Source organism: Pagrus major, chromosome 1, assembly GCF_040436345.1.
Source record: "Pagrus major chromosome 1, Pma_NU_1.0".
Taxonomy (NCBI): Eukaryota; Metazoa; Chordata; class Actinopteri; order Spariformes; family Sparidae; genus Pagrus; species Pagrus major.
This window is the reverse complement of record NC_133215.1, coordinates 4710023-4736633: the sequence shown is the minus strand read 5'-3', so window position 1 is coordinate 4736633 and position 26611 is coordinate 4710023. Positions and strand designations below refer to the sequence as shown.

At 42.9% G+C, this 26611-nt stretch overlaps 2 protein-coding genes across 2 annotated transcripts; one reads left to right on the top strand and one right to left on the bottom strand.

The window, feature by feature from the left end:
- Window positions 1-3654: 3654 nt before the first annotated feature.
- Window positions 3655-5413, bottom strand: LOC141002775 (uncharacterized). The gene is made up of 2 exons (XM_073474171.1): window positions 5017-5413; window positions 3655-4706 (listed from the first exon to the last, which is right to left on the bottom strand). The coding sequence occupies exons 1-2, from the start codon at window positions 5411-5413 to the stop codon at window positions 3655-3657; spliced, it is 1449 nt and encodes a 482-aa protein (XP_073330272.1).
- A 448-nt stretch (window positions 5414-5861) lies between these two features.
- On the top strand, window positions 5862-26331 carry LOC141002754 (uncharacterized). Its single transcript, XM_073474149.1, has 11 exons — window positions 5862-5921; window positions 7411-7759; window positions 7889-8107; window positions 9345-9614; window positions 10975-11165; window positions 11572-11699; window positions 11744-11914; window positions 13053-13801; window positions 24146-24415; window positions 24684-24944; window positions 26126-26331. The coding sequence occupies exons 1-11, from the start codon at window positions 5862-5864 to the stop codon at window positions 26329-26331; spliced, it is 2874 nt and encodes a 957-aa protein (XP_073330250.1).
- Window positions 26332-26611: the final 280 nt, after the last annotated feature.

The following is a 26611-nucleotide window of genomic DNA, read 5'->3' as shown; positions in this document are numbered from 1 at the left end:
TTATTACATGATCATATCTCCTCCAGATGCTCCAAAGCTTCCCTCTGTGTCAGTGAGTCCCTCTGCTGAGATAGTGGAGGGCAGTTCAGTGACTCTGACCTGTAGCAGTGATGCTAACCCAGCAGCTAACTACACCTGGTACAAGGAGAATGGAGATCCAGACCTTCAACCTCTCAGTAAAGAACCACAGCTTGTCTTCAGCTCCATCCAGTCCTCTGACTCTGGAGAGTATTACTGTGCAGCTGAGAAGGAGCTGGGGAGGAGGACGTCTGAATACATCTCTATTAATGTGACATGTGAGTGAAACAGTTCATTTAAAAATAACAGATTAAATGTGTCCAGTCTTTGCAGGAGAAGATTTTACTGTCATGTCTACGTTCTTGTGCTCCACATTCTCAGTCTGCTGTAATTCACTGAGCAGCTCCAAGAGACTTGAGGAGTTTTATGCTGTTTTGGGACCCAGATTCAAACAGTGCTACACACAGCTGTTCACACTTTATGGTTTAAATACTACACAATTTATTGTTGTAACACACACTTAATCTATTCTCTTAATACATCTCTAGATGCTCCAAAGCTTCCCTCTGTGTCAGTGAGTCCCTCTGCTGAGATAGTGGAGGGCAGTTCAGTGAATCTGACCTGTAGCAGTGATGCTAACCCAGCAGCTAATTACACCTGGTACAAGGAGAATGAAGACTCACCAAAAGCATCAGGACAGATCTTCACCATCACTGACTTCAGAGCTGAACACGGTGGGAATTATTACTGTGAAGCCCAGAACAGCAGAGGACGTCATAACTCCACCTTACAGCTGATTGTTGTGGCAGGTGAGACACTAACTGGTTGATTAACAGACAGTAACACCTGGGAAACTGGTCAATGAATCCAACCCTACTAGTGAGGTCCACTACAGTCTATCTAATAACTGTCTGTCTCCATTTCCAGGGAGCTCAACAACAACAACGATGATAAACATCATCAGGTTGACTCTGGTGGTTGTGATGTCGGTTCTGCTGCTTCTGTTTTGTCTGTGGATGAGGTGAAACTACAAACATTAATCAGTTCCATCACTGATCTGTTACTCTGCATATTTACTTTCATGTTTTTTGAATTTTTAATGAACATTTGTGTTTGTTTGTCAATTTGATTCAGGAAGAAGAAAACTCTGAGCTCCACCACTGAACCAAATGAACCCATAGAGACTATGGAGATGAGAGAGGTATTGGGCCACAGTGACGAGAAATTAGCACATTTACTGTAGATGTTTTTATAACAAAGATCAATTTCAGGAAACAGTTCTGCTTTAAACATGTCTGAGTTTGTTGTCATTTAAAATCTAATTGTATCCATGTTCTATTTATGAGGCCTTTGACTCTCATCTTGTTGTCTCTCCCCATCAGTTGGAGTCTGATCCTGATTACACCAACATCTCACCTTTGAACAGAGAAACTGCAGCATGTGGCAGAAGTTTTGAGTAGCATGCAGCTTTATGTTTACCTGTGCAGGTACATTACATATGTTAAGGATTATACTTGGTATGCAACATGCTATTTTATCTTTTAATGCTTATAATATAACTTTTTATTCTAATGCAGTAAATTGCTTTGAAGAAATACTGATTGGCCTATCACATCACACCTGTCCTGGCAGAGAAAGACATGTGGAACAGGAAGCACAGTATCTCACAGCATGTACATTATATATTAAAACACATTGAAATGTATCATGAGCCCAGCTCTATCACACTCTGTAGCTGTAACTTTTTCAAAGTATTGCAGTGGCTGATTGAAATAAACATCCAGCTGCCAAAAACAACTCTGTAGTTTGAACATTATTTCAGTTCCCTCTCTGTGCTGCCGAGGGCGACAGTGTGCAGAAAGTTTTGGATCTCACCATTTTAGCAACGTGTAACGGTACCAACTGACCAACAATGGACCTAGCGGTCCCACTGTCCAGTACCATGGAGGGTCTGCTGCCCTGTGGTTGCGAGTCTCCCCTGTTGACGCAGGTCTTATCCCTGGTTCAGTCGAGGCCCCTCCGGCCCCTGAGTTTCCAATCCCTGCTGACTCACCAACAGACCCCTCAGACCATCATTCTGCAGCCTTCTCTGACACCCAGGCAGACCTGCCTCATGCCATAGTTCTGGTGCCCAGTTTCCAGCCTCCAGCCCTGCTGCCATGTTGCCTGCCTCCTGCTCTGGTGTCCAGCTGCTAGGCTCTGGCTTCCAAGGGCCTCCAACAGTACCAGGACTCTGCCCGTCATGGTTTGATATTAAAGCTAGCCTCTTGTTCTTTACCCTGCCTGCCTCCAGAGTGTCTTATGTTTTGGTCCTCACTTTTGTTGCTACAGGTAACATCCAGTTTATTGTCTAAACATTAGCTCACATACATTCTAATAATAATAATAATACATTTATTTTATATGGCGCTTTTCAGGATACACAAAGACACTTTACAGGTTAAAAAGCAGAATGATAAAAACAACACAGTAAAAATACAAAAAGAGACAAGTTATACATTAAAAACAGTTTTAAAAAGGTGAGTTTTGGTTGAGTGTTTTGAAGGTAGTGAGGTCTGTACAGTCTCTGATGTGTGTGGGGAGGGAGTTCCAGAGGGAGGGGGCAGCAACTGAGAAGGCTGTGTCGCCCCAGGTCCGGTGCTTGGTCCTGTGTGGTGGAGTGAGGAAGTTTGCGTCGGAGGAGCAGACGGTGCGGGACGGGTTGTGGCCGGCTTTGTGAGTGAGGAGGTGTATTTTGAATTGAATCCGTTGTGAGACAGGGAGCCGGTGGAGTTTCTGGAGGACGGGGATGATGTGGTCACGGGTGCGGGTGTGGGTGAGAAGGCGAGCAGCAGAGTTCTGGACGTATTGAAGGAGGTGATGAAGGCATGGATCAGGGTTTCTGCAGAAGAGAAGGAGAGTGATGGGCGGAGACGGGCTATGTTTTTGAGGTGGAAGAAGGCAATTCTGGTGATTTGATTTATGTGTTTTGAAAGGAGAGGTTGTTGTCAAAGATGACTCCGAGGTTGCGACTGTGTGGGGAGGGAGAGAGGGTGGCGTTGTCTAGGGTGAGGCAGAAGTTGTGAGTGGTTTTGATGAGGGATTTGCGGCCGATGATGACCATGTCCAATTTTTCGCAATTTAGTTGGAGGAAGTTTGTTTGCATCCAGGATTTGATTTCAGTGAGGCAGTTGGTGAGTGTGGAGTGGGTGGCAGTGGTGATGGATTTTGTGGAGATGTAGATTTGGATGTCGTCAGCGTAGCAGTGGAAATGGAGACCATAACGGCGTATGATGTTGCCAAGGGGAAGCATGTATAGGATGAAGAGGAGTGGACCAAGCACTGAACCCTGTGGGACGCCTTGGGACAGAGGAGCAGTGGAGGAGGTGCAGTTGTTGATGTGGACGAAGTGTTGTCTGTTTGTGAGATATGATTTTAACCAGGAGAGGGCAGTGCCGGTGATATTGAGGGAGGATTGAAGGAGGGAGAGAAGAATGGAGTGGTTGATCAATCAATCAATCAATCAATTTATTATTTAGAGTGCAAAATCACCATGGTACATGGTCTCAATACATTTTACAATAAAATCAAGTACAATAATAACAGACAATAAAACAATATTAAAACACCAAAGGAAAATGATAAAACAGTTAAAAATTAGTTTAAACCAAAATATTGAGTAAAAAGGTGTGTTTTAAGACGGGACTTAAAAATTGCAGTGGATGTAGCTTCTTTGATACCTAGTGGGAGGCCATTCCATAGAAAAGGAGCACGGTAGGCGAAGGCCCTGCCACCAGCTGACTTTTTATTGATTGGTGGGATGACAAGGAGGTTTGAACTAAGAGAACGAAGAGGACGTGGCGGAATGTAGGGAGAAAGTAGTTCAGTTAAATAAGATGGTGCAAGTCCATTTAAAGCCTTATAAGTTAAGAGAAGAACTTTAAAATCGGCTCTAGCCTGAATGGGCAGCCAATGTAATGATGCCAGGACAGGAGTTATGTGACAGAACCTACTTGTTTTTGTTAAAAGTCTGGCGGCTGAATTTTGCACAAGCTGAAGGCTCCTAGTAGTACAGATGGGGAGGCCAGAAAAAAGGACATTACAGTAATCTAAACGGGAAGACACAAGGGCATGGAGAACCACCTCGGCGCTACGCCGGGACAGAGCAGGGCGGATTTTGGCAATGTTGCGCAGGTGAAAGAAAGCCGTCCTGGTGATTTCCTTGATGTGAGTCTGGAAAGTCAGGGTCGGATCAAAAATAACACCTAGGTTTCTAATGTGCGTGCTTTCAGAGATTGAACAACCATCAATATTAAGACAAAGACTGTCAGAGAAGTACTTGTAGTTATTAGGCTTAATCACCAGCAAATCAGTCTTAGCAGTATTAAGCATGAGAAAGTTTTGACTCATCCAGATCTTGATTCGGCTTACACATGTTTCCAGATTTTGTATTTGAGAGGGGTCATTAGGCTGTAGTGGGATGTATAGCTGTGTGTCATCAGCATAGGAATGGAACTGTATACCATATTCGGCAATTATCCTACCCAGAGGGAGCATGTAAATGCAAAACAGCAGAGGCCCCAGGACAGACCCCTGGGGCACACCAGCGGTAACTGTAGAACATTCTGACAAAGAGTTATTGAAACTAACACATTGGGTTCTACTAGATAAGTAGGACTGGAACCATGAGAGCTTGATGGTGTCGAAAGCTGCAGTGAGGTCCAGGAGGATGAGGATGCTGAGGTGGCCGGAGTCTGCAGAGAGGAGGAGGTCATCAGTGACTTTAAGGAGGGCTGTCTCTGTGCTGTGTTGAGAACAGAAGCTGGATTGAAAAGGTTCAAAGAGGTCGGTGGAGATGAGGTGGGTTTTGAGTTGAGTGGCAACGGTGAGTCCCAGTGTTTTTGATAAAAAAATGGAGGTTGGAGATGGGCCAGAAATTTGTCATAATGTCAGGGTTGAGTCCAGGTTTTTTGAGAATGGGGGTGACAGCTGCCAGTTTGAGTGACTGAGGGACTGAACCAGAGCTGAGGGAGGAGTTGATTATGTTTGTGATGAGGGAGGAGATGGCTGGAAGACAGTTCTTGACCAGGTGGGATGGGATGGGGTCCAGGGCACAGGTGGGGCTTTTCATTTCTGCCATGATGGTGGACAGGTCCCTTGGAGACACAGGGGAGAACTGAGACAGGGGTTGAGAGGTGAGGGGGGGAGGGGTGAGTGAAGGAGTGGAGGGGGTAGGGGTAGGGGAGGTGGACAGGTTGCTGTAGATGTTGTCAATTTTTGTTTGGAAAAATGAAAGGAAGGAGTTGCATTTATCGGTTGAGAAGGAGTTGGAGGTGTTGTCAATGGGAGAAGAGAGCTTTGGGGTTGGATTGAATGAGGTGGGAGTAGTAGGTGGAGCGGGTTTTGGTGAGAGCATCCTTGTATTGCTGAAGATAGTCTGTATGAATGTCTGGTTCAGGCTTTTTAATTTAATCAAAGCTCAGATTAAAATCATGACTGACTGAACCTGTGCTGTTCTGCTGCCTCGCCTTTGGAACAATATCACATTTAGTGTTCAGTTTGCTGATACGTCCATGTTTTACCTGCATTGTTTGTAAAGCAACAGTAAGAATCATTTCTTCATTTCATCTTGAGGGTTCACAGGCGTTTGTCTCTTCATACATATTAATAAGATAAAGAGGAAGGAAGCCAGCCGGTTAACACCTCAATGTATGTTTAAAACAAGTGAACCAACCAGAGAGAGACAAAATGTCTCGTGACCACGTCCACCCTCTTTATTTAGAAGTGTTTGGTGAGATGACGTGACATTCAGTACTTCTCATGTATGTGATCGACTGCTGATTTAACAGACGTGAGGAGAAGCTATGAGTTTAACAGCAGCAGCGAGTGGATTTGTTGTCGTCCTTCTCTCTGTTCAAGGTACTGTACGTCTACATTTATACTGTTAGACTGTTAGCATGGTGGGTTTTATAGTAAAGATTTGATGTGCAACAGTGCACAGGTAGAGACAGTAAAGCTGTGTTTGTGTGGATGTACAGTGACTGTACATACTGTACATTAACAATGGAGAAATCTGAAGAGAAAATCTGTTAAATAAAATGAATCACTCTGAAGAACTTCCTCCATCGTTCAAACTTCCTCCAAACTCATCTTGAGCCTGCGTTCGTACGTGTTAGAGGCTGGTCGATGTGCTGCGATAGCATAATTAACACAGGAACCAGAGTTCAGAAATAACACCAGTCGGTATCATGTCTTTCATGTCACAAGAAATTAAATATCATTAGAGTAACAAAGTGCACATTTTTGTATAAAGAATGTGATTACAATGAGTGTGTAAAATGGAGGTGTTGCTTGCATTTCTCTACAGCTCTCATTCACACTCTGCAGCAGCCTGACCACAGGAAGATGAGCAGCCCGCAGACACTTTTTTCATGCGTCACACACTTCTTATAAGTACTTCTCTCTAAGTACTGTGTTAAAGTACACAGTGTCAATACATTGTTGCTCCTTCACCGCAGCCTCTGTGTGATGTCCGTCCTCAGTGCTCTCAGAGATCATGTGCACATCTTTCACTGTTCCTTTGCTTTAAATATTCTCATGTAAACCTTAATGATTTGTACATTTCTCGAAACCTCTGTTGACTTTCATGAACCACAAATACCACTGAAACTTGATTTACAACATCAACCCATTTTTAAAACAGACCTTAAGAGAAACGTGTGATACAGAATAAGTCTTACGTACCGTTCTAGTTAAGATAACAGAGACTGCCCAAAAACCTGTTGATGAATTTTCATTCATCTGATTAACACAGGTGAGAAAGGAGATTCAGGAGACGTGATGCCTTATGTTGAAGTATTTAATGAAGCTCCATCTGGGAGAACATAGCTCAACAGTACATGTAGTGAGACAGTGTATTGCTTCACCAGTGCTGAAGGACACTTCCTGGTCTCTGACTATTTAACCTGCTACTGAATACTGCTTGTTTAAGTCACGTTGTAATCAATGGAAGAAGATGGATTTTGGTCGATCATGAAGCTGGTGTGTTTCTCGTATGAGATGTAGTGAAGGTTAATGAAGACACAGGAACCTCTGCACACACAGAAGCCTGTGACCCCGAGCATGACCTCAGGGTAACTCTACCTCCTCTGTAAGCAGAGTGGGAGATGTATATAGACAAATGTACTACTATGAACCTATGAGACTGAACATGTGAAAATTCCTTTACAAAACCGTCTGAAGGCCTCCTTTGCTCGCCCACCCCAAACACAGGTTTGTATGAAGAGAGCCACAGTATTTTGGGAAGTGTAGCTTCACAGACTGAAGCTCCTCCACTACAGTGAAAATCTGTCTCCTGATGATGTTTTGAGTCTGATTGTAGTTTCTGATGTTCTCTGTGTTGCAGTGATACAGGGTCAGGATGACTGGGGAGTGACTTACAGCTCTACTGAGATCTGTGCCTTAAAAGGATCAACAGTGGAAATAAGATGCACATACACATACCCATCCAGAATAGATGGTGGTGATACTGAAGTTAAGGAAACATTCTGGTTTACTAAACTGAGTGGAAATCAACCTGTGGATCTGAGTACAGACTCAGATTATCAAGGTCGTGTTGAGTACAGTTGTTATGAGAAGAGCTGCACTCTGAGAATCACAGACCTGAGAGAGAGCGACTCAGCTGAGTACAAGTTCAGCTTCATAACAAACCAACCAGGTGGGAGATATACTGGTTCACCTGGAGTCACTTTGAGGGTCACAGGTAACATTTTCATTCATATTTTAATTATTTCCAAATGTTCAACATCTAGACAACAATAATATAAATGTCTTGTGTGTGTATGTTGATAGTTTGTCTAAAATAACATTCTTGTTCCTTCTTCACATCCAGATCTCCAGGTGAAGGAGAGCAAATCCTCAGATCCTAGCTGGAGATACCTGAAGTGTCACAGCAGTTGTCGTCTACCTGATCGTTCTTCCCACATCTGGTACAGAAATGGACATAAAATTCAGTCACAAACATCTTCTACTTATTTAGTCTACATTAATAATGGAGACAGTTATTCCTGTGCTGTTGAAGGACACGAGGATTTCCCCTCTCCTCCAGTGTGTGAGTTTACTACACTAACATAACACCATCTGATGGAGTCTTATAACTACATGTATTTTAATATGGAGACCCTCATTGTGACTCTTCATCAACTCTGGTTTAAAAATGATCAAAACTTTGTTTTATCTTTCAGGTGTCTATGATCGACCCTGCGACAGAGTGATTTACACTGACAGAAGCATCTGTGCCTCCAAAGGCTCATCAGTGGACATTTCTTGCACTTACAGCAGTGATGAAACTATCACATCTAAATTCTGGTTCAGTCCTGAACGTTCTCATCAGTGGCAGAGTCCTTCACAGCCTGAGGACCTTAGTGAAGACTCCCAGTTTGCAGGTCGTGTTCAGGTCCTTGAAACAAAGACAGGACGCTCCACTCTGAGAATCACTGACCTGACAGAGAGTGATTCAGCTCAGTATCGCTTCAAATTCACAACACCATGGTATGAATGGAGCAGTAGTTTACCTGGTACAACTCTGACTGTCACAGGTACTGATGAACACACACTGATGTAAAACATCAACATAGTACATTTAGAAACAGTGAACATGTTGAAAATGATGGATCATCATGAGTTTGTGTAATAATGACTGTTGTGTTGGCACTAATGTTCACTGCTAGTTCTAGGAATAGTAACTGTTGTGTTGTTGTGTGTGTACATCTATCACTGATTTCTGTCAGAACCAGTGATAATAATATTGTTTCTTGTTCTCATATCCAGCTCTGCAGGTGCAGGTGACCAGAACAACAGTCCACCAGTCTGATACTGAGGCAGAGCTGAAGTGTCACAGCAGCTGCAGTCCAGCTGGTCGTCTTTCCTACGTCTGGTTCAAGAACGGACAGAAAGTCACAGGGGTGGAGACATCTTCTTTTAAAGGCCGGGTTTATCCTGGAGACATCATCTCTTGTGCTTTGAAAGGACATGAGAACTACGGCTCTCCTTCAGTCTGTGAGTTTGATCCACTGTATCAGGAAGAAACACATATACACACTGGCTACAAATTGCAGACAGCCACATGTGTAAAGTAGTAAAAGTACAAATCATATTTATTGGCTGTCAGTTTCCACCAGGAGGAGTCTGACCAGGGACAGCTCCACGATCAGCTCTCTACACAGCCACTGTGACAAATAGAGACAATTACAATAGAAACAGAGAAAGATACATTTCAATCACAACAGTCAATTGTCTGTGAAAACATATTCTAATGTTTCATTATTACATGTTCATATCTCCTCCAGATGCTCCAAAGCTTCCCTCTGTGTCAGTGAGTCCCTCTGCTGAGATAGTGGAGGGCAGTTCAGTGACTCTGACCTGTAGCAGTGATGCTAACCCAGCAGCTAATTACACCTGGTACAAGAAGAATGGAGATCCAGACCTTCAACCGCTCAGTAAAGAACCACAGCTTGTCTTCAGCTCCATCCAGTCCTCTGACTCTGGAGAGTATTACTGTACAGCTGAGAACGAGCTGGGGAGGAGGACGTCTGAATACATCTCTATTAATGTGACATGTGAGTGAAACAGTTCATTTAAAAATGACAACCAACTTAATTGTGTCCAGTTTTTGCAGGAGAAGATTCTTCTGATCACATCTACTCTCTGTAGTTCTGCTTTCTTCACATTCACAGTCTGTGCGACACACAGCTACTCACTGTTTAACATTTAAATCCCATAAATGTCACTGTAGTAACAAACAGTTAACCTAGAACAACACCTCTCCTCCATCACACTAAGTGGCTGATTAACAGACAGTAACACCTGGGAAACTGATCAATGAATCCAACCCTACTAGTGAGGTCCACTACAGTCTATCTAATAACTGTCTATCTCCATTTCCAGGGAGCTCAACAACAACAACGATGATAAACATCATCAGGTTGACTCTGGTGGTTGTGGTGTCGGTTCTGCTGCTTCTGTTTTGTCTGTGGATGAGGTGAAACTACAAACATTAATCAGTTCCATCACTGATCTGTTCCTCTGAATATTTACTTTCATGTTTTTTGAATTTTAAGTGAACGTTTTGTTTGTTTGTCAATTTGATTCAGGAAGAAGAAAACTCTGAGCTCCACCACTGAACCAAATGAACCCATAGAGGCTATGGAGATGAGAGAGGTATTTACTGTAGATGTTTTTATAACAAAGATCAATTTCAGGAAACAGTTCTGCTTTAAACATGTCTGAGTTTGTTGTCATTTAAAATCTGATTGTATCCACGTTCCATTTATGAGGCCTTTGACTCTCATCCTGTTGTCTCTCCCCATCAGTTGGAGTCTGATCCTGATTACACCAACATCTCACCTTTGAACAGAGAAACTGCAGCATATGGCAGAAGTTTTGAGTAGCATGCAGCTTTATGTTTACCTGTGCAGGTACATTACATATGTTAAGGATTATACTTGGTATGCAACAAGCTATTTTATCTTTTAATGCTTATAATATAACATTTTATTCTAATGCAGTAAATTGCTTAGAAGAAATACTGATTGGCCTATCACACCACACCTGTCCTGGCAGAGAAAGACACGTGGAACAGGAAGCACAGTATCTCACAGCATGTACATTATATATTAAAACACATTGAAATGTAACATGAGCCCAGCTCTATCACACTCTGTAGCTGTAACTTTTCAAACTATTGCAGTGGCTGATTGAAATAAACATCCAGCTTCCAACAACAACTCTGTAGTTTGAACATTGTTTCAGTTCCCTCTCTGTGCTGCAGAGGGCGACAGTGTGCAGAAAGTTTTGGATCTCACCATTTTTGCAACGTGTAACGATACCAACTGACCAACAATGGACCTAGCGGTCCCACTGTCCAGTACCATGGAGGGTCTGCTGCCCTGTGGTTGCGAGTCTCCCCTGTTGACGCAGGTCTTATCCCTGGTTCAGTCGAGGCCACTCCGGCCCCTGAGTTTCCAATCCCTGCTGACTCACCAACAGACCCCTCAGACCATCATTCTGCAGCCTTCTCTGACACCCAGGCAGACCTGCCTCATGCCATAGTTCTGGTGCCCAGTTTCCAGCCTCCAGCCCTGCTGCCATGTTGCCTGCCTCCTTCTCTGGTGTCCAGCTGCTAGGCTCTGGCTTCCAAGGGCCTCCAACAGTACCAGGACTCTGCCCGTCATGGTTTGATATTAAAGCTAGCCTCTTGTTCTTTACCCTGCCTGCCTCCAGAGTGTCTTATGTTTTGGTCCTCACTTTTGTTTCTACAGGTAACATCCAGTTTATTGTCTAAACATTAGCTCACATACATTCTAATAATAATAATAATACATTTATTTTATATAGCGCTTTTCAGGATACACAAAGACACTTTACAGGTTAAAAAGCAGAATGATAAAAACAACACAGTAAAAATACAAAAAGAGACAAGTTATACATTAAAAACAGTTTTAAAAAGGTGAGTTTTGGTTGAGTGTTTTGAAGGTAGTGAGGTCTGTACAGTCTCTGATGTGTGTGGGGAGGGAGTTCCAGAGGGAGGGGGCAGCAACTGAGAAGGCTGTGTCGCCCCAGGTCCGGTGCTTGGTCCTGTGTGGTGGAGTGAGGAAGTTTGCGTCGGAGGAGCAGACGGTGCGGGACGGGTTGTGGCCGGCTTTGTGAGTGAGGAGGTGTATTTTGAATTGAATCCGTTGTGAGACAGGGAGCCGGTGGAGTTTCTGGAGGACGGGGATGATGTGGTCACGGGTGCGGGTGTGGGTGAGAAGGCGAGCAGCAGAGTTCTGGACGTATTGAAGGAGGTGATGAAGGCATGGATCAGGGTTTCTGCAGCAGAGAAGGAGAGTGATGGGCGGAGACGGGCTATGTTTTTGAGGTGGAAGAAGGCAATTCTGGTGATTTGACTTATGTGTTTTTGAAAGGAGAGGTTGTTGTCAAAGATGACTCCGAGGTTGCGACTGTGTGGGGAGGGAGAGAGGGTGGCGTTGTCTAGGGTGAGGCAGAAGTTGTGAGTGGTTTTGATGAGGGATTTGCGGCCGATGATGACCATGTCCAATTTTTCGCAATTTAGTTGGAGGAAGTTTGTTTGCATCCAGGATTTGATTTCAGTGAGGCAGTTGGTGAGTGTGGAGTGGGTGGCAGTGGTGATGGATATTGTGGAGATGTAGATTTGGATGTCGTCAGCGTAGCAGTGGAAATGGAGACCATAACGGCGTATGATGTTGCCAAGGGGAAGCATGTATAGGATGAAGAGGAGTGGACCAAGCACTGAACCCTGTGGGACGCCTTGGGACAGAGGAGCAGTGGAGGAGGTGCAGTTGTTGATGTGGACGAAGTGTTGTCTGTTTGTGAGATATGATTTTAACCAGGAGAGGGCAGTGCCGGTGATGTTGAGGGAGGATTGAAGGAGGGAGAGAAGAATGGAGTGGTTGATCAATCAATCAATCAATCAATTTATTATTTAGAGTGCAAAATCACCATGGTACATGGTCTCAATACACTTTACAATAAAATCAAGTACAATAATAACAGACAATAAAACAATATTAAAACACCAAAGGAAAATGATAAAACAGTTAAAAATTAGTTTAAACCAAAATATTGAGTAAAAAGGTGTGTTTTAAGATGGGACTTAAAAATTGCAGTGGATGTAGCTTCTTTGATACCTAGTGGGAGGCCATTCCATAGAAAAGGAGCACGGTAGGCGAAGGCCCTGCCACCAGCTGACTTTTTATTGATTGGTGGGATGACAAGGAGGTTTGAACTAAGAGAACGAAGAGGACGTGGCGGAATGTAGGGAGAAAGTAGTTCAGTTAAATAAGATGGTGCAAGTCCATTTAAAGCCTTATAAGTTAAGAGAAGAACTTTAAAATCGGCTCTAGGGGGGGCGCTAGAGAGCCAGCGATGTAGTAGGTTGTGTTTTCCATCAGCTCCTCCACTACAACTTGATATAAGTATTTAACTCTCCTTTTCTGCACTTTTTGACGGTGAAATCCGTTTCTAACATCTCGAAGAATGGTTAAAACCAGGAAACCGACTCCAAAAACACCAGAGTCTCTCTCAGAGACTGAAGACAATCCGTCGATCGAGCCTGCTAATGCTAACGCTAGCTCACCTGGCTCCACCAGCCCTGTGCATGCTATAACAGATGCACTAGACGAGGAGCCCTCTCTGTCGCCCATCCTGGGGGCCATTAGACGGATGGAAAACTCGATGAACGCGAGGTTTGACAACTTGGAGACAACTCTCGCTGGGCTTAAAACTGCCGTCGCCTCCAACACCTCCCGCATTATAAACCTGGAAGACTGGCACGGTGAGTTTGATGGACGCCTGGCCGACCTGGAAAAAAGCCAGGATGACCTGTGTGCACAAAACAAACTCCTGAAAGCCAAAGTGAACGATCTAGAGGGCCGCTCGAGGAGACAAAATATTAAAATTGTGGGTCTGCCAGAGAAAATTGAGAGAGGCTCCCCAACTACGTTTGTGTCTGACTTGCTGCCTAAACTCCTCGGAGCCGCGCATTTCCCCCAGGGGATTAAAGTGGACCGTGCCCACCGCATCGGCGCTCCAAGCAACCGACCACGCATTATGATCGCCAGGATACATCACGACACCGTGAAAGAGAAGATAATCCGAGTGGCTCGCAACGATGGTCCGCTAAACTACGAGGGGCAGCGCATTAGCATCTTTCCAGACCTCACAGCAGAAGTGATGAAGGACCGCAAGGAGTTTGATGCAGTTCGACTGAAACTTAAGGAGGCCGGTATCCGCCATGGGTTCCTGTTTCCTGCACGCCTGATTTTTACTCATGCTGGTCAAACCAAGATATTTGAATCAGCAAAAGAGGCAGCCACCTACGCTGACAGACACATACAGCCTTCAGCAGCTGGCAACGCCGAGTGACCGGATGCCGCCAGTGCGACTGGATCAAGAGCCAGGCTTACCTGCACAGGTGTGGATATTCTCACTATGGATGGACAAAATGAACGGTGAGGCAAAAGCCAACGTGTTTTTGCAATAATTGCACTACTCAGACTTTACGTTCACATAGTTTGCCTTAACATTATGACGTATGTGTAAGGTCACTTTTGGTTATTGCTGTCAGTTCTACTATGATTGGCTCATATCTTAGACATTATGCGCTTTTGAGGAAAAAAAAAAAAGAAGAAAAAAAGGGGAAAAAGGCAGTCTTTAAAATTTGCTTTGTTACTTACATTTGTTACTCTTGTCTCTTGTTCTTAATTTTTTTTTTTTTGAAAATAGGTTTCAAAATGCATATTACCTGATTTATAAGGAGGGTTTATAATTCACTTACAGGAGAGTGGCAAGGAGTTGATATGGGGGATAATGTTAGTTTGCTTTGTTAGGTGCTTTACCGCATGTACAGGCTCCTTTCTCAGCAGCTCCGCTGCCATGTGGGGTTTATATTACCCTTTTTTTTTGGGGAGGGGGGGGCAAAGTAGGGAGTTCGAAGGGTATGTTCTATCAGTTTGGTTCACGTTGTACTCATTTTTTTTGTTTGAATACAATGGCATCTTCCTTTTTTATGTGGTAGCGGTGTCATGAGTGGCCCAACGAATGATCATAGGAATAACATTGTTAATCTAACTTCTTGGAATGTCAGAGGTTTAAACAACCCATCAAAGAGAGCCAAGGTATTTTCTCATTTACGTGACTTGAATGCTGATATCTTATTTCTGCAAGAGACACATATTAGACACACAGAGGCCTCAAAACTTAGGTGTAGCTGGATAGGACAAATATTTCAGTCAACCTTTTCAGCCAAGGCACGTGGTGTGGCAGTTTTAATCAAAAAGAATATTCCCTTCCAACACATTTCAACTAAATCAGATCCAAATGGTCGTTTCATAATTGTGACTGGCAAAATTTTGTCTGTTCACGTTACCCTCCTTAACTTATATGCACCAAACTTTGACAACCCTGGGTTTTTTCGAGGTGTTTTCCGGCTGATACCTGACCTAGCAACAACCAACTTGATTGCAGGTGGTGATTTCAACTGCGTCTTAGACACCATTTTAGACAGGTCCTCACTTCGCCCAGTTAATCCTTCGGACTCCACAAATATGCTGAATAATCTAATGAAGTCGCTTAATCTGCTTGATATCTGGAGGATTCACAATCCCACAGGGAAAGAATATTCCTTTTTCTCACAAGTTCACAATACATACACAAGGATTGATTACTTCTTAATTGATTCTAAGTTGACAGCATTTATTAAGTCATCTAAATATCACAATATCTTAATTTCAGACCACAGCCCAGTTTCTGTAGGCATGGACTTCGGATGGAAAAAACCACACTATAATTGGCGATTCAATCCAAGTCTTCTTAATGACAAAATATTTTTGGAAAAATGCTCGCTTTCGATAAAGGACTATTTAGCTTTTAATGATACAGGCGATGTTTCAGATTCAACACTGTGGGAGGCCTTTAAGGTTGTGATAAGAGGTTTTGTCATATCCTATGAAACTGCACAAAAAAAACAGAGGAGACAGAGATTATCAGTTATAGATCCACAGCTTACCCTCCTTGAAAAACAGTATAGAGAGGCTCCATCCTCACCTTTATTGAAGGAAATCGTTAAGTTAAAGCATGAATATAACTGTATTCTCTCTCAACAAATTAATACTTTGTTGTTGAAAGTGAGGCACAAACATTTTGAATTGGGAGATAAACCTGGCCCTCTTCTTTCACGCCAGCTACGAGGAGCACAAGCTAGCAGGGCTATTCACGAAATTAAAAGTCAGACAAGCTCTATTGTTACAGACCCTGTTGAAATTAATAAGTGCTTCAGGGACTTTTATGAAAATTTATATAAATCCCAAACCTCCGCAACAGAAGGGGATACTCTTCAATTCTTGCGCTCCCTTTCGCTTCCTAAAATAGACTGTGATACACAAAATGAACTCAATGCGGAAATTACTTTACAGGAGGTTATGACGGCTATAAAGGATTTTCCGAGTGGAAAGTCACCTGGTCCTGATGGCCTGGGCATTGACTTTTATAAAGCATTTATTGATGATGTGGCCCCTCTATTATTGAGAATGTTTAAAGAATCGATAAGGAATAAAAAACTACCAGACTCATTATATACGTCAAACATCTCTTTAATATTGAAAAAAGATAAAGATCAGACTGATCCATCGTCTTATCGGCCTATTGCTCTTCTCGGGAGTGACCTCAAAGTCTTTTCCAAAATCCTAGCTAATAGATTGAATAAACATGTTGCAACTATTATACACCCAGACCAGGTGGGGTTTATTCCCAGGAGATTTTCTTTTTTTAATGTCCGTAGATTACTGAATATTGTATATAGCAAACAAAACAAGTCAAAATCTGCAATACTTACACTTGACGCGCACAAGGCATTTGATCAGGTAGATTGGAAATATATGCTTTTAACAATCAGAGAATTTGGCCTGGGTGAAAGTTTTAGCTCATGGGTAGAGATGCTTTATGCGTATCCAACTGCATCAATCCTTACCAACTCAGACAGATCTCACCCTTTCAACCTGCACCGTGGTGTTAGACAGGGTTGCCCCCTAAGCCCTCTGTTGTTTGCTTTGTGTATTGAGCCCCTTGCAATAAGTATTAGATGTAATCCAAAAATTATCCCTATACATCTGGGTAAATTAGATCATTATATAGCGTTGTACGCTGATGACGTGATCCTGTTCTTGTCGCAGCCTGAAAAATCTTTTCCAGCTTTATTGGATCAAATTAAAACCTTTGGTAAGCTATCAGGATATACTGTAAACTGGCAGAAATGTGAATTTATGCCTCTGAGTGAGGACTTAAATCCCAACTTTCTCAGAAATCTACCCGTAAAGGAGATCACCCATGTTAAATATCTTGGCACTACAATCCCCAAACAATTTGATCAGCTCTATACACTGAACTACAAGGCTCTGATTGATAAACTTAAAACTGATATTGAACTTTGGCGAACACTGCCCATGTCAATGATCGGCAGAATTAATGCTATAAAAATGGTGACCTTACCTAGATTCCTATACATATTTCAGAATGTACCCATCTTTCTGTCTAAAAAATTTTTTAAAACATTGGACTCAATCACTATGCCTTTCGTTTGGGGATACAAACCACATCGAATAAGTAAGAAGCACCTCTGTAAGCCAAAGGAACTGGGTGGACTGACGCTCCCTTTATTTCAACATTATTATTGGGCAGCTAATGCACGAGCACTTGTGTATTGGCAGCAAGCTTATCCGACAGAACTTAATGCTACTACACCATCATGGCTTGCCATAGAACAGGACGTCACTGGTACCTCCCTCCCAGCACTACTCAATACAGCAAAGAGAAGGCCTGGACCATTTAAAGGGATTGGGGTTATAGTAGAACATTCATTAAAGGTGTGGTACCAGATTAAAAAAACATTTAATTTAACTAACACTTCTATTTTTGCCCCCATTTGTCACAATCATGCATTTCGCCCCTCTCAGTCAGATTCTGTTTTCTCTTCCTGGAGAGGGAAAGGTCTGGTTACTCTGAAAGATTTGTATATTGACAATGTTTTTGCCTCATTTGACCAACTTAAAAGAAAATTTGATTTACAAGCATCTCACTTTTTCAGATACTTGCAAATCAGGAACTATACTAGAGCAAACATCTCAAACTTTGAAACCTATAACTCGCCAGATGAAATCTACTCTCTTATAACAAAGAAACCTGAGACCAAAAAGCTGGTGTCCATGTTTGTAAATGTGTTTGCAGTTCAAACTGCTCCAAGTACGCAATATCTGAGAGAGTCCTGGGAGAAGGATATAGGTACCACCATTTCAGAAGATGCATGGCGTAAATGTCTTCATAGCATACATACATGTTCAGTTAATTCAAGACATCAGCTAATACAGTATAAGGTTATACATAGACTCCATTATTCACGTGTTAAACTGCATTCATTCTATGCATCCACTTCACCATTATGTGTAAAATGTAAACAGACTGATGGTACACTGGCACACATGTTCTGGTTTTGTAACAAACTTGGTAGATTTTGGCATGATGTTTTCCATTTCTACTCTGAGGTTTACGGATATGATCTCACGCCAGACCCAGAGACAGGTATCTTTGGCTGGTCTCACCAGCTTGATACTCTTAGTCGCTGGAAAGCCTTATCAATACAGTATGGAATGGTTGTTGCAAAGAAAATTATTCTTAAAGTCTGGAACAAAGAAACATCCCCATGTTTTGAAGCCTGGCTCACTGAGTTCTCAAATATTTTATATATGGAAAAAATTCGATTTGAGTTATTAGGAAAATCAGACAGATTCCATCAAATATGGCAACCATTTCTTGATCACATCACACAGCTGAGAGGACCCTCATGACACCTTGATTTCTTGATTATGTTTGAGTATTTATTTGTCCATAATTTACACAAATGTATATAATTGTATACAGTCATGGATGGCCATAGAAACTGTAATACAGTATAGTACAACTTTCACCCCTTTTTTTTTTTTTTTTTTTTTTTTCTTTCTTTCTTTCTTCTTTTTTTTCTCCTTTTATCTGTCTTTTTTCTTTCTTTTTCTCCCTAACCTACTTTGGGGGAGGGGGGTGGGAAAGAAGGGGTAATTGTTTGGGTTGTTATGTACCTGGATGTTTTGAAAATGAATAAATAAAGTACTTAAAAAAAAAAAATCGGCTCTAGCCTGAATGGGCAGCCAATGTAATGATGCCAGGACAGGAGTTATGTGACAGAACCTACTTGTTTTTGTTAAAAGTCTGGCGGCTGAATTTTGCACAAGCTGAAGGCTCCTAGTAGTACAGATGGGGAGGCCAGAAAAAAGGACATTACAGTAATCTAAACGGGAAGACACAAGGGCATGGAGAACCACCTCGGCGCTACGCCGGGACAGAGCAGGGCGGATTTTGGCAATGTTGCGCAGGTGAAAGAAAGCCGTCCTGGTGATTTCCTTGATGTGAGTCTGGAAAGTCAGGGTCGGATCAAAAATAACACCTAGGTTTCTAATGTGCGTGCTTTCAGAGATTGAACAACCATCAATATTAAGACAAAGACTGTCAGAGAAGTACTTGTAGTTATTAGGCTTAATCACCAGCAAATCAGTCTTAGCAGTATTAAGCATGAGAAAGTTTTGACTCATCCAGATCTTGATTCGGCTTACACATGTTTCCAGATTTTGTATTTGAGAGGGGTCATTAGGCTGTAGTGGGATGTATAGCTGTGTGTCATCAGCATAGGAATGGAACTGTATACCATATTCGGCAATTATCCTACCCAGAGGGAGCATGTAAATGCAAAACAGCAGAGGCCCCAGGACAGACCCCTGGGGCACACCAGCGGTAACTGTAGAACATTCTGACAAAGAGTTATTGAAACTAACACATTGGGTTCTACTAGATAAGTAGGACTGGAACCATGAGAGCTTGATGGTGTCGAAAGCTGCAGTGAGGTCCAGGAGGATGAGGATGCTGAGGTGGCCGGAGTCTGCAGAGAGGAGGAGGTCATCAGTGACTTTAAGGAGGGCTGTCTCTGTGCTGTGTTGAGAACAGAAGCTGGATTGAAAAGGTTCAAAGAGGTCGGTGGAGATGAGGTGGGTTTTGAGTTGAGTGGCAACGGTGAGTCCCAGTGTTTTTGATAAAAAAATGGAGGTTGGAGATGGGCCAGAAATTTGTCATAATGTCAGGGTTGAGTCCAGGTTTTTTGAGAATGGGGGTGACAGCTGCCAGTTTGAGTGACTGAGGGACTGAACCAGAGCTGAGGGAGGAGTTGATTATGTTTGTGATGAGGGAGGAGATGGCTGGAAGACAGTTCTTGACCAGGTGGGATGGGATGGGGTCCAGGGCACAGGTGGGGCTTTTCATTTCTGCCATGATGGTGGACAGGTCCCTTGGAGACACAGGGGAGAACTGAGACAGGGGTTGAGAGGTGAGGGGGGGAGGGGTGAGTGAAGGAGTGGAGGGGGTAGGGGTAGGGGAGGTGGACAGGTTGCTGTAGATGTTGTCAATTTTTGTTTGGAAAAATGAAAGGAAGGAGTTGCATTTATCGGTTGAGAAGGAGTTGGAGGTGTTGTCAATGGGAGAAGAGAGCTTTGGGGTTGGTGGAGCCAGATTGAAAGAGGTGGGAGTAATAGGTGGAGCGGGTTTTGGTGAGAGCATCCTTGTATTGCTGAAGATAGTCTGTATGAATGTCTGGTTCAGGCTTTTTAATTTAATCAAAGCTCAGATTAAAATCATGACTGACTGAACCTGTGCTGTTCTGCTGCCTCGCCTTTGGAACAATATCACATTTAGTGTTCAGTTTGCTGATACGTCCATGTTTTACCTGCATTGTTTGTAAAGCAACAGTAAGAATCATTTCTTCATTTCATCTTGAGGGTTCACAGGCGTTTGTCTCTTCATACATATTAATAAGATAAAGAGGAAGGAAGCAGCCAGTTAACACCTCAATGTATGTTTAAAACAAGTGAACCAACCAGAGAGAGACAAACTGTCTCATGACCACGTCCACCCTCTTTATTTAGAAGTGTTTGGTGAGATGACGTGACATTCAGTACTTCTCATGTATGTGATCGACCTGCTGATTTAACAGACGTGAGGAGAAGCTATGAGTTTAACAGCAGCAGCGAGTGGATTTGTTGTCGTCCTTCTCTCTGTTCAAGGTACTGTACGTCTACATTTATACTGTAAGACTGTTAGCATGGTGGTTTTATAGTAAAGATTTGATGTGCAACAGTGCACAGGTAGAGATAGTAAAGCTGTGTTTGTGTGGATGTACAGTGACTGTACATACTGTACTTTAACAAAGGAGAAATCTGAAGAGAAAATCTGTTAAATAAAATGAATCACTCTGAGGAACTTCCTCCATCGTTCAAACTTCCTCCAAACTCAACTTGAGCCTGCGTTCGTACGTGTTAGAGGCTGGTCGATGTGCTGCGATAGCATAATTAACACAGGAACCAGAGTTCAGAAATAACACCAGTCGGTATCATGTCTTTCATGTCACAAGAAATTAAATATCATTAGAGTAACAAAGTGCACATTTTTGTATAAAGAATGTGATTACAATGAGTGTGTAAAATGGAGGTGTTGCTTGCATTTCTCTACAGCTCTCATTCACACTCTGCAGCAGCCTGACCACAGGAAGATGAGCAGCCCGCAGACACTTTTTTCATGCGTCACACACTTCTTATAAGTACTTCTCTCTAAGTACTGTGTTAAAGTACACAGTGTCAATACATTGTTGCTCCTTCACTGCAGCCTCTGTGTGATGTCCGTCCTCAGTGCTCTCAGAGATCATGTGCACATCTTTCACTGTTCCTTTGCTTTAAATATTCTCATGTAAACCTTAATGATTTGTACATTTCTCCAAACCTCTGTTGACTTTCATGAACCACAAATACCACTGAAACTTGATTTACAGTATCAACCCATTTTTAAAACAGACCTTAAGAGAAACGTGTGATACAGAATAAGTCTTACGTACCGTTCTAGTTAAGATAACAGAGACTGCCCAAAAACCTGTTGATGAATTTTCATTCATCTGATTAACACAGGTGAGAAAGGAGATTCAGGAGACGTGATGCCTTACGTTGAAGTATTTAATAAAGCTCCATCTGGGAGAACATAGCTCAACAGTACATGTAGTGAGACAGTGTATTGCTTCACCAGTGCTGAAGGACACTTCCTGGTCTCTGACTATTTAACCTGCTATTGAATACTGCTTGTTTAAGTCACGTTGTAATCAATGGAAGAAGATGGATTTTGGTCGATCATGAAGCTGGTGTGTTTCTCGTATGAGATATAGTGAAGGTTAGTGAAGGCACAGGAACCTCTGCACACACAGAAGCCTGTGACCCCGAGCATGACCTCAGGGTAACTCTACCTCCTCTGTAAGCAGAGTGGGAGATGTATATAGACAAATGTACTACTATGAACCTATGAGTCTGAACATGTGAAAATTCCTTAACAAAACCGTCTGAAGGCTGCCTTTGCTTGCCCACCCAAAACACAGGTTTGTATGAAGAGAGCCACAGTATTTTGGGAAGTGTAGCTTCACAGACTGAAGCTCCTCCACTACAGTGAAAATCTGTCTCCTGATGATGTTTTGAGTCTGATTGTAGTTTCTGATGTGCTCTGTGTTACAGTGATACAGGGTCAGGATGACTGGGGAGTGACTTACAGCTCTACTGAGATCTGTGCCTTAAAAGGATCAACAGTGGAAATAAGATGCACATACACATACCCATCCAGAAAAAATAACCGTGATACGAAGTACGATATGAAGTTAAGGAAACATTCTGGTTTACTAAACTGAGTGGAAATCAACCTGTGGATCTGAGTACAGACTCAGATTATCAAGGTCGTGTTGAGTACAGTTGTTATGAGAAGAGCTGCACTCTGAGAATCACAGACCTGAGAGAGAGCGACTCAGCTGAGTACAAGTTCAGGTTCATAACAAACCAACCAGGTGGGAGATATACTGGTTCACCTGGAGTCACTTTGAGGGTCACAGGTAACATTTTCATTCATGTTTTAATTGTTTCCAAATGTTCAACATCTAGACAACAATAATATAAATGTGTTGTGTGTGTATGTTGACAGTTTGTCTAAAATAACATCCTTGTTCCTTCTTCACATCCAGATCTCCAGGTGAAGGTGAACGGATCCTCAGATCCTAGCCGGAGATACGTGAAGTGTCACAGCAGTTGTCGTCTACCTGATCTTTCTTCCTACATCTGGTACAAACGTGGACAGAAAGTTCAGTCACAAACATCTTCTACTTATTCAGTCTACTATTATTCTGCAGACAGTTTTTCCTGTGCTGTTGAAGGACATGAGGATTTCCCCTCTCCTCCAGTGTGTGAGTTTACTACACTAACATAACACCATCTGATGGAGTCTTATAACTACATGTATTTTAATATGGAGAACTCATTGTGACTCTTCATCAACTCTGGTTTAAAAATGATCAAAACTTTGTTTTATCTTTCAGGTGTCAAAGGTCAAACCTGCAACAGAGTGATTTACACTGACAGAAGCATCTGTGCCTCCAAAGGCTCATCAGTGGACATTTCTTGCACTTACAGCAGTTATTACATTATCAAATCTAAATTCTGGTTCAGTCCTGAACGTTCTCATCAGTGGCAGAGTCCTTCACAGCCTGAGGACCTTAGTGAAGATTCCCAGTTTGCAGGTCGTGTTCAGGTCCTTGAAACAGAGAGAGGACGCTCCACTCTGAGAATCACTGACCTGACAGAGAGTGATTCAGCTCAGTATCACTTTAAATTCAAAACAACAAACTCTGAATGGAGGAGTAGTTTACCTGGTACAACTCTGACTGTCACAGGTACTGATGAACACACACTGATGTAAAACATCAACATAGTACATTTAGAAACAGTGAACATGTTGAAAATGATGGATCATCATGAGTTTGTGTAATAATGACTGTTGTGTTGGCACTAATGTTCACTGCTAGTTCTAGGAATAGTAACTGTTGTGTTGCCGTGTGTGTACATCTATCACTGATTTCTGTCAGAACCAGTGATAATAATATTGTTTCTTGTTCTCATATCCAGCTCTGCAGGTGCAGGTGACCAGAACAACAGTCCACCAGTCTGATACTGAGGCAGAGCTGAAGTGTCACAGCAGCTGCAGTCCAGCTGGTCGTCCTTCCTACGTCTGGTTCAAGAACGGACAGAAAGTCACAGGGGTGGAGACATCTTCTTTTAAAGGCCGGGTTTATCCTGGAGACATCATCTCTTGTGCTTTGAAAGGACATGAGAACTACGGCTCTCCTTCAGTCTGTGAGTTTGATCCACTGTATCAGGAAAAATCACATATACACACTGGCTACAAATTGCAGACAGACACATGTGTAAAGTAGTAAAAGTACAAATCATATTTATTGGCTGTCAGTTTCCACCAGGAGGAGTCGGACCAGGGACAGCTCCACGATCAGCTCTCTACACAGCCACTGTGACAAATAGAGACAATTACAATAGAAACAGAGAAAGATACATTTCAATCACAACAGTCAATTGTCTGTGAAAACATATTCTAATGTTTCATTATTACATGTTCATATCTCCTCCAGATGCTCCAAGACTTCCCTCTGTGTCAGTGAGTCCCTCTGCTGAGATAGTGGAGGGCAGTTCAGTGACTCTGACCTGTAGCAGTGATGCTAACCCAGCAGCTAAATACACCTGGTACAAGAAGAATGGAGATCCAGACCTTCAACCTCTCAGTAAAGAACCACAGCTTGTCTTCAGCTCCATCCAGTCCTCTGACTCTGGAGAGTATTACTGTACAGCTGAGAAGGAGCTGGGGAGGAGGACGTCTGAATACATCTCTATTAATGTGACATGTGAGTGAAACAGTTCATTTAAAAATAACAGATTAAATGTGTCCAGTCTTTGCAGGAGAAGATTTTACTGTCATGTCTACGTTCTTGTGCTCCACATTCTCAGTCTGCCGTAATTCACTGAGCAGCTCCAGGAGACTTGAGGAGTTTTATGCTGTTTTGGGACCCAGATTCAAACAGTGCTACACACAGCTGTTCACACTTCATGGTTTAAATACTACACAATCTATTGTTGTAACACACTTAACCTATTCTCTTAATACATCTCCAGATGCTCCAAAGCTTCCCTCTGTGTCAGTGAGTCCCTCTGCTGAGATAGTGGAGGGCAGTTCAGTGACTCTGACCTGTAGCAGTGATGCTAACCCAGCAGCTAACTACACCTGGTACAAGGAGAATGAAGACTCACCAAAAGCATCAGGACAGATCTTCACCATCACTGACTTCAGAGCTGAACACAGTGGGAATTATTCCTGTGAAGCCCAGAACAGAAGAGGACGTCATAACTCCACCTTACAGCTGATTGTTGTGGCAGGTGAGACACTAACTGGTTGATTAACAGACAGTAACACCTGGGAAACTGATCAATGAATCAAACCCTACTAGTGAGGTCCACTACAGTCCATCTAATAACTGTCTATTTCCATTTCCAGGGAGCTCAACGACAACAACGATGATAAACATCATCAGGTTGACTCTGGTGGTTGTGATGTCGGTTCTGCTGCTTCTGTTTTGTCTGTGGATGAGGTGAAACTACAAACATTAATCAGTTCCATCACTGATCTGTTACTCTGAATATTTACTTTCATGTTTTTTGAATTTTAAGTGAACATTTTTGTTTGTTTGTCAATTTGATTCAGGAAGAAGAAAACTCTGAGCTCCATTACTGAACCAAATGAACCCAAAGAGACTATGGAGATGAGAGAGGTATTGGGCAACAGTGACGAGAAATTAGCACATTTACTGTAGATGTTTTTATAACAAAGATCAATTTCAGGAAACAGTTCTGCTTTAAACATGTCTGAGTTTGTTGTCATTTAAAATCTAATTGTATCCACGTTACATTTATGAGGCCTTTGACTCTCATCTTGTTGTCTCTCCCCATCAGTTGGAGTCTGATCCTGATTACACCAACATCTCACCTTTGAACAGAGAAACTGCAGCATGTGGCAGAAGTTTTGAGTAGCATGCAGCTTTATGTTTACCTGTGCAGGTACATTACACATGTTAAGGATTATACTTGGTATGCAACAAGCTATTTTATCTTTTAATGCTTATAATATAACATTTTATTCTAATGCAGTAAATTGCTTTGAAGAAATACTGATTGGCCTATCACATCACACCTGTCCTGGCAGAGAAAGACATGTGGAACAGGAAGCACAGTATCTCACAGCCTGTACATTATATATGAAAACACATTGAAATGTAACATGAGCCCAGCTCTATCACACTCTGTAGCTGTAACATTTTCAAAGTATTGCAGTGGCTGATTGAAATAAACATCCAGCTTCCAACAACAACTCTGTAGTTTGAACATTGTTTCAGTTCCCTCTCTGTGCTGCAGAGGGCGACAGTGTGCAGAAAGTTTTGGATCTCACCATTTTTGCAACGTGTAACGATACCAACTGACCAACAATGGACCTAGCGGTCCCACTGTCCAGTACCATGGAGGGTCTGCTGCCCTGTGGTTGCGAGTCTCCCCTGTTGACGCAGGTCTTGTCCCCGGTTCAATCGACGCCTCTCCAGCCCCTGAGTTTCCAATCCCTGCTGACTCACCAACAGACCCCTCTGACCGTCATTCTGCAGCCTTCTCTGACACCCAGGCAGACCTGCCTCATGCCATAGTCCTGGTGCCCAGTTTCCAGCCTCCAGCCCTGCTGCCATGTTGCCTGCCTCCTGCTCTGGTGTCCAGCTGCTAGGCTCTGGCTTCCAAGGGCCTCCAACAGTACCAGGACTCTGCCCGTCATGGTTTGATATTACAGTCTCTGATGTGTGTGGGGAGGGAGTTCCAGAGGGAGGGGGCAGCAACTGAGAAGGCTGTGTCGCCCCAGGTCCGGTGCTTGGTCCTGTGTGGTGGAGTGAGGAAGTTTGCGTCGGAGGAGCTGATGGTGCGGGACGGGTTGTGGCGGGCTTTGTGAGTGAGGAGGTGTATTTTTAATTGAATCCGTTGTGAGACAGGGAGCCAGTGGAGTTTCTGGA

Bases quoted from the DNA above. Each gene is read 5' to 3' on its own strand.
- LOC141002775 (XM_073474171.1), bottom strand. From the start codon at position 5,413: ATGCTCTCACCAAAACCCGCTCCACCTACTACTCCCACCTCATTCAAT. The intron at 4,707-5,016 runs GTTCAGTCCCTC...ACCTCACTGCAG, and splicing joins CAACTCCTCCCTCAGCTCTG to CTTTCGACACCATCAAGCTC.
- LOC141002754 (XM_073474149.1), top strand. From the start codon at position 5,862: ATGAGTTTAACAGCAGCAGCGAGTGGATTTGTTGTCGTCCTTCTCTCT. The intron at 5,922-7,410 runs GTACGTCTACAT...GCAGTGATACAG, and splicing joins TTCTCTCTGTTCAAGGTACT to GGTCAGGATGACTGGGGAGT. The intron at 11,166-11,571 runs GTGTCCAGCTGC...GTGGGGAGGGAG, and splicing joins GTTGCCTGCCTCCTTCTCTG to TTCCAGAGGGAGGGGGCAGC.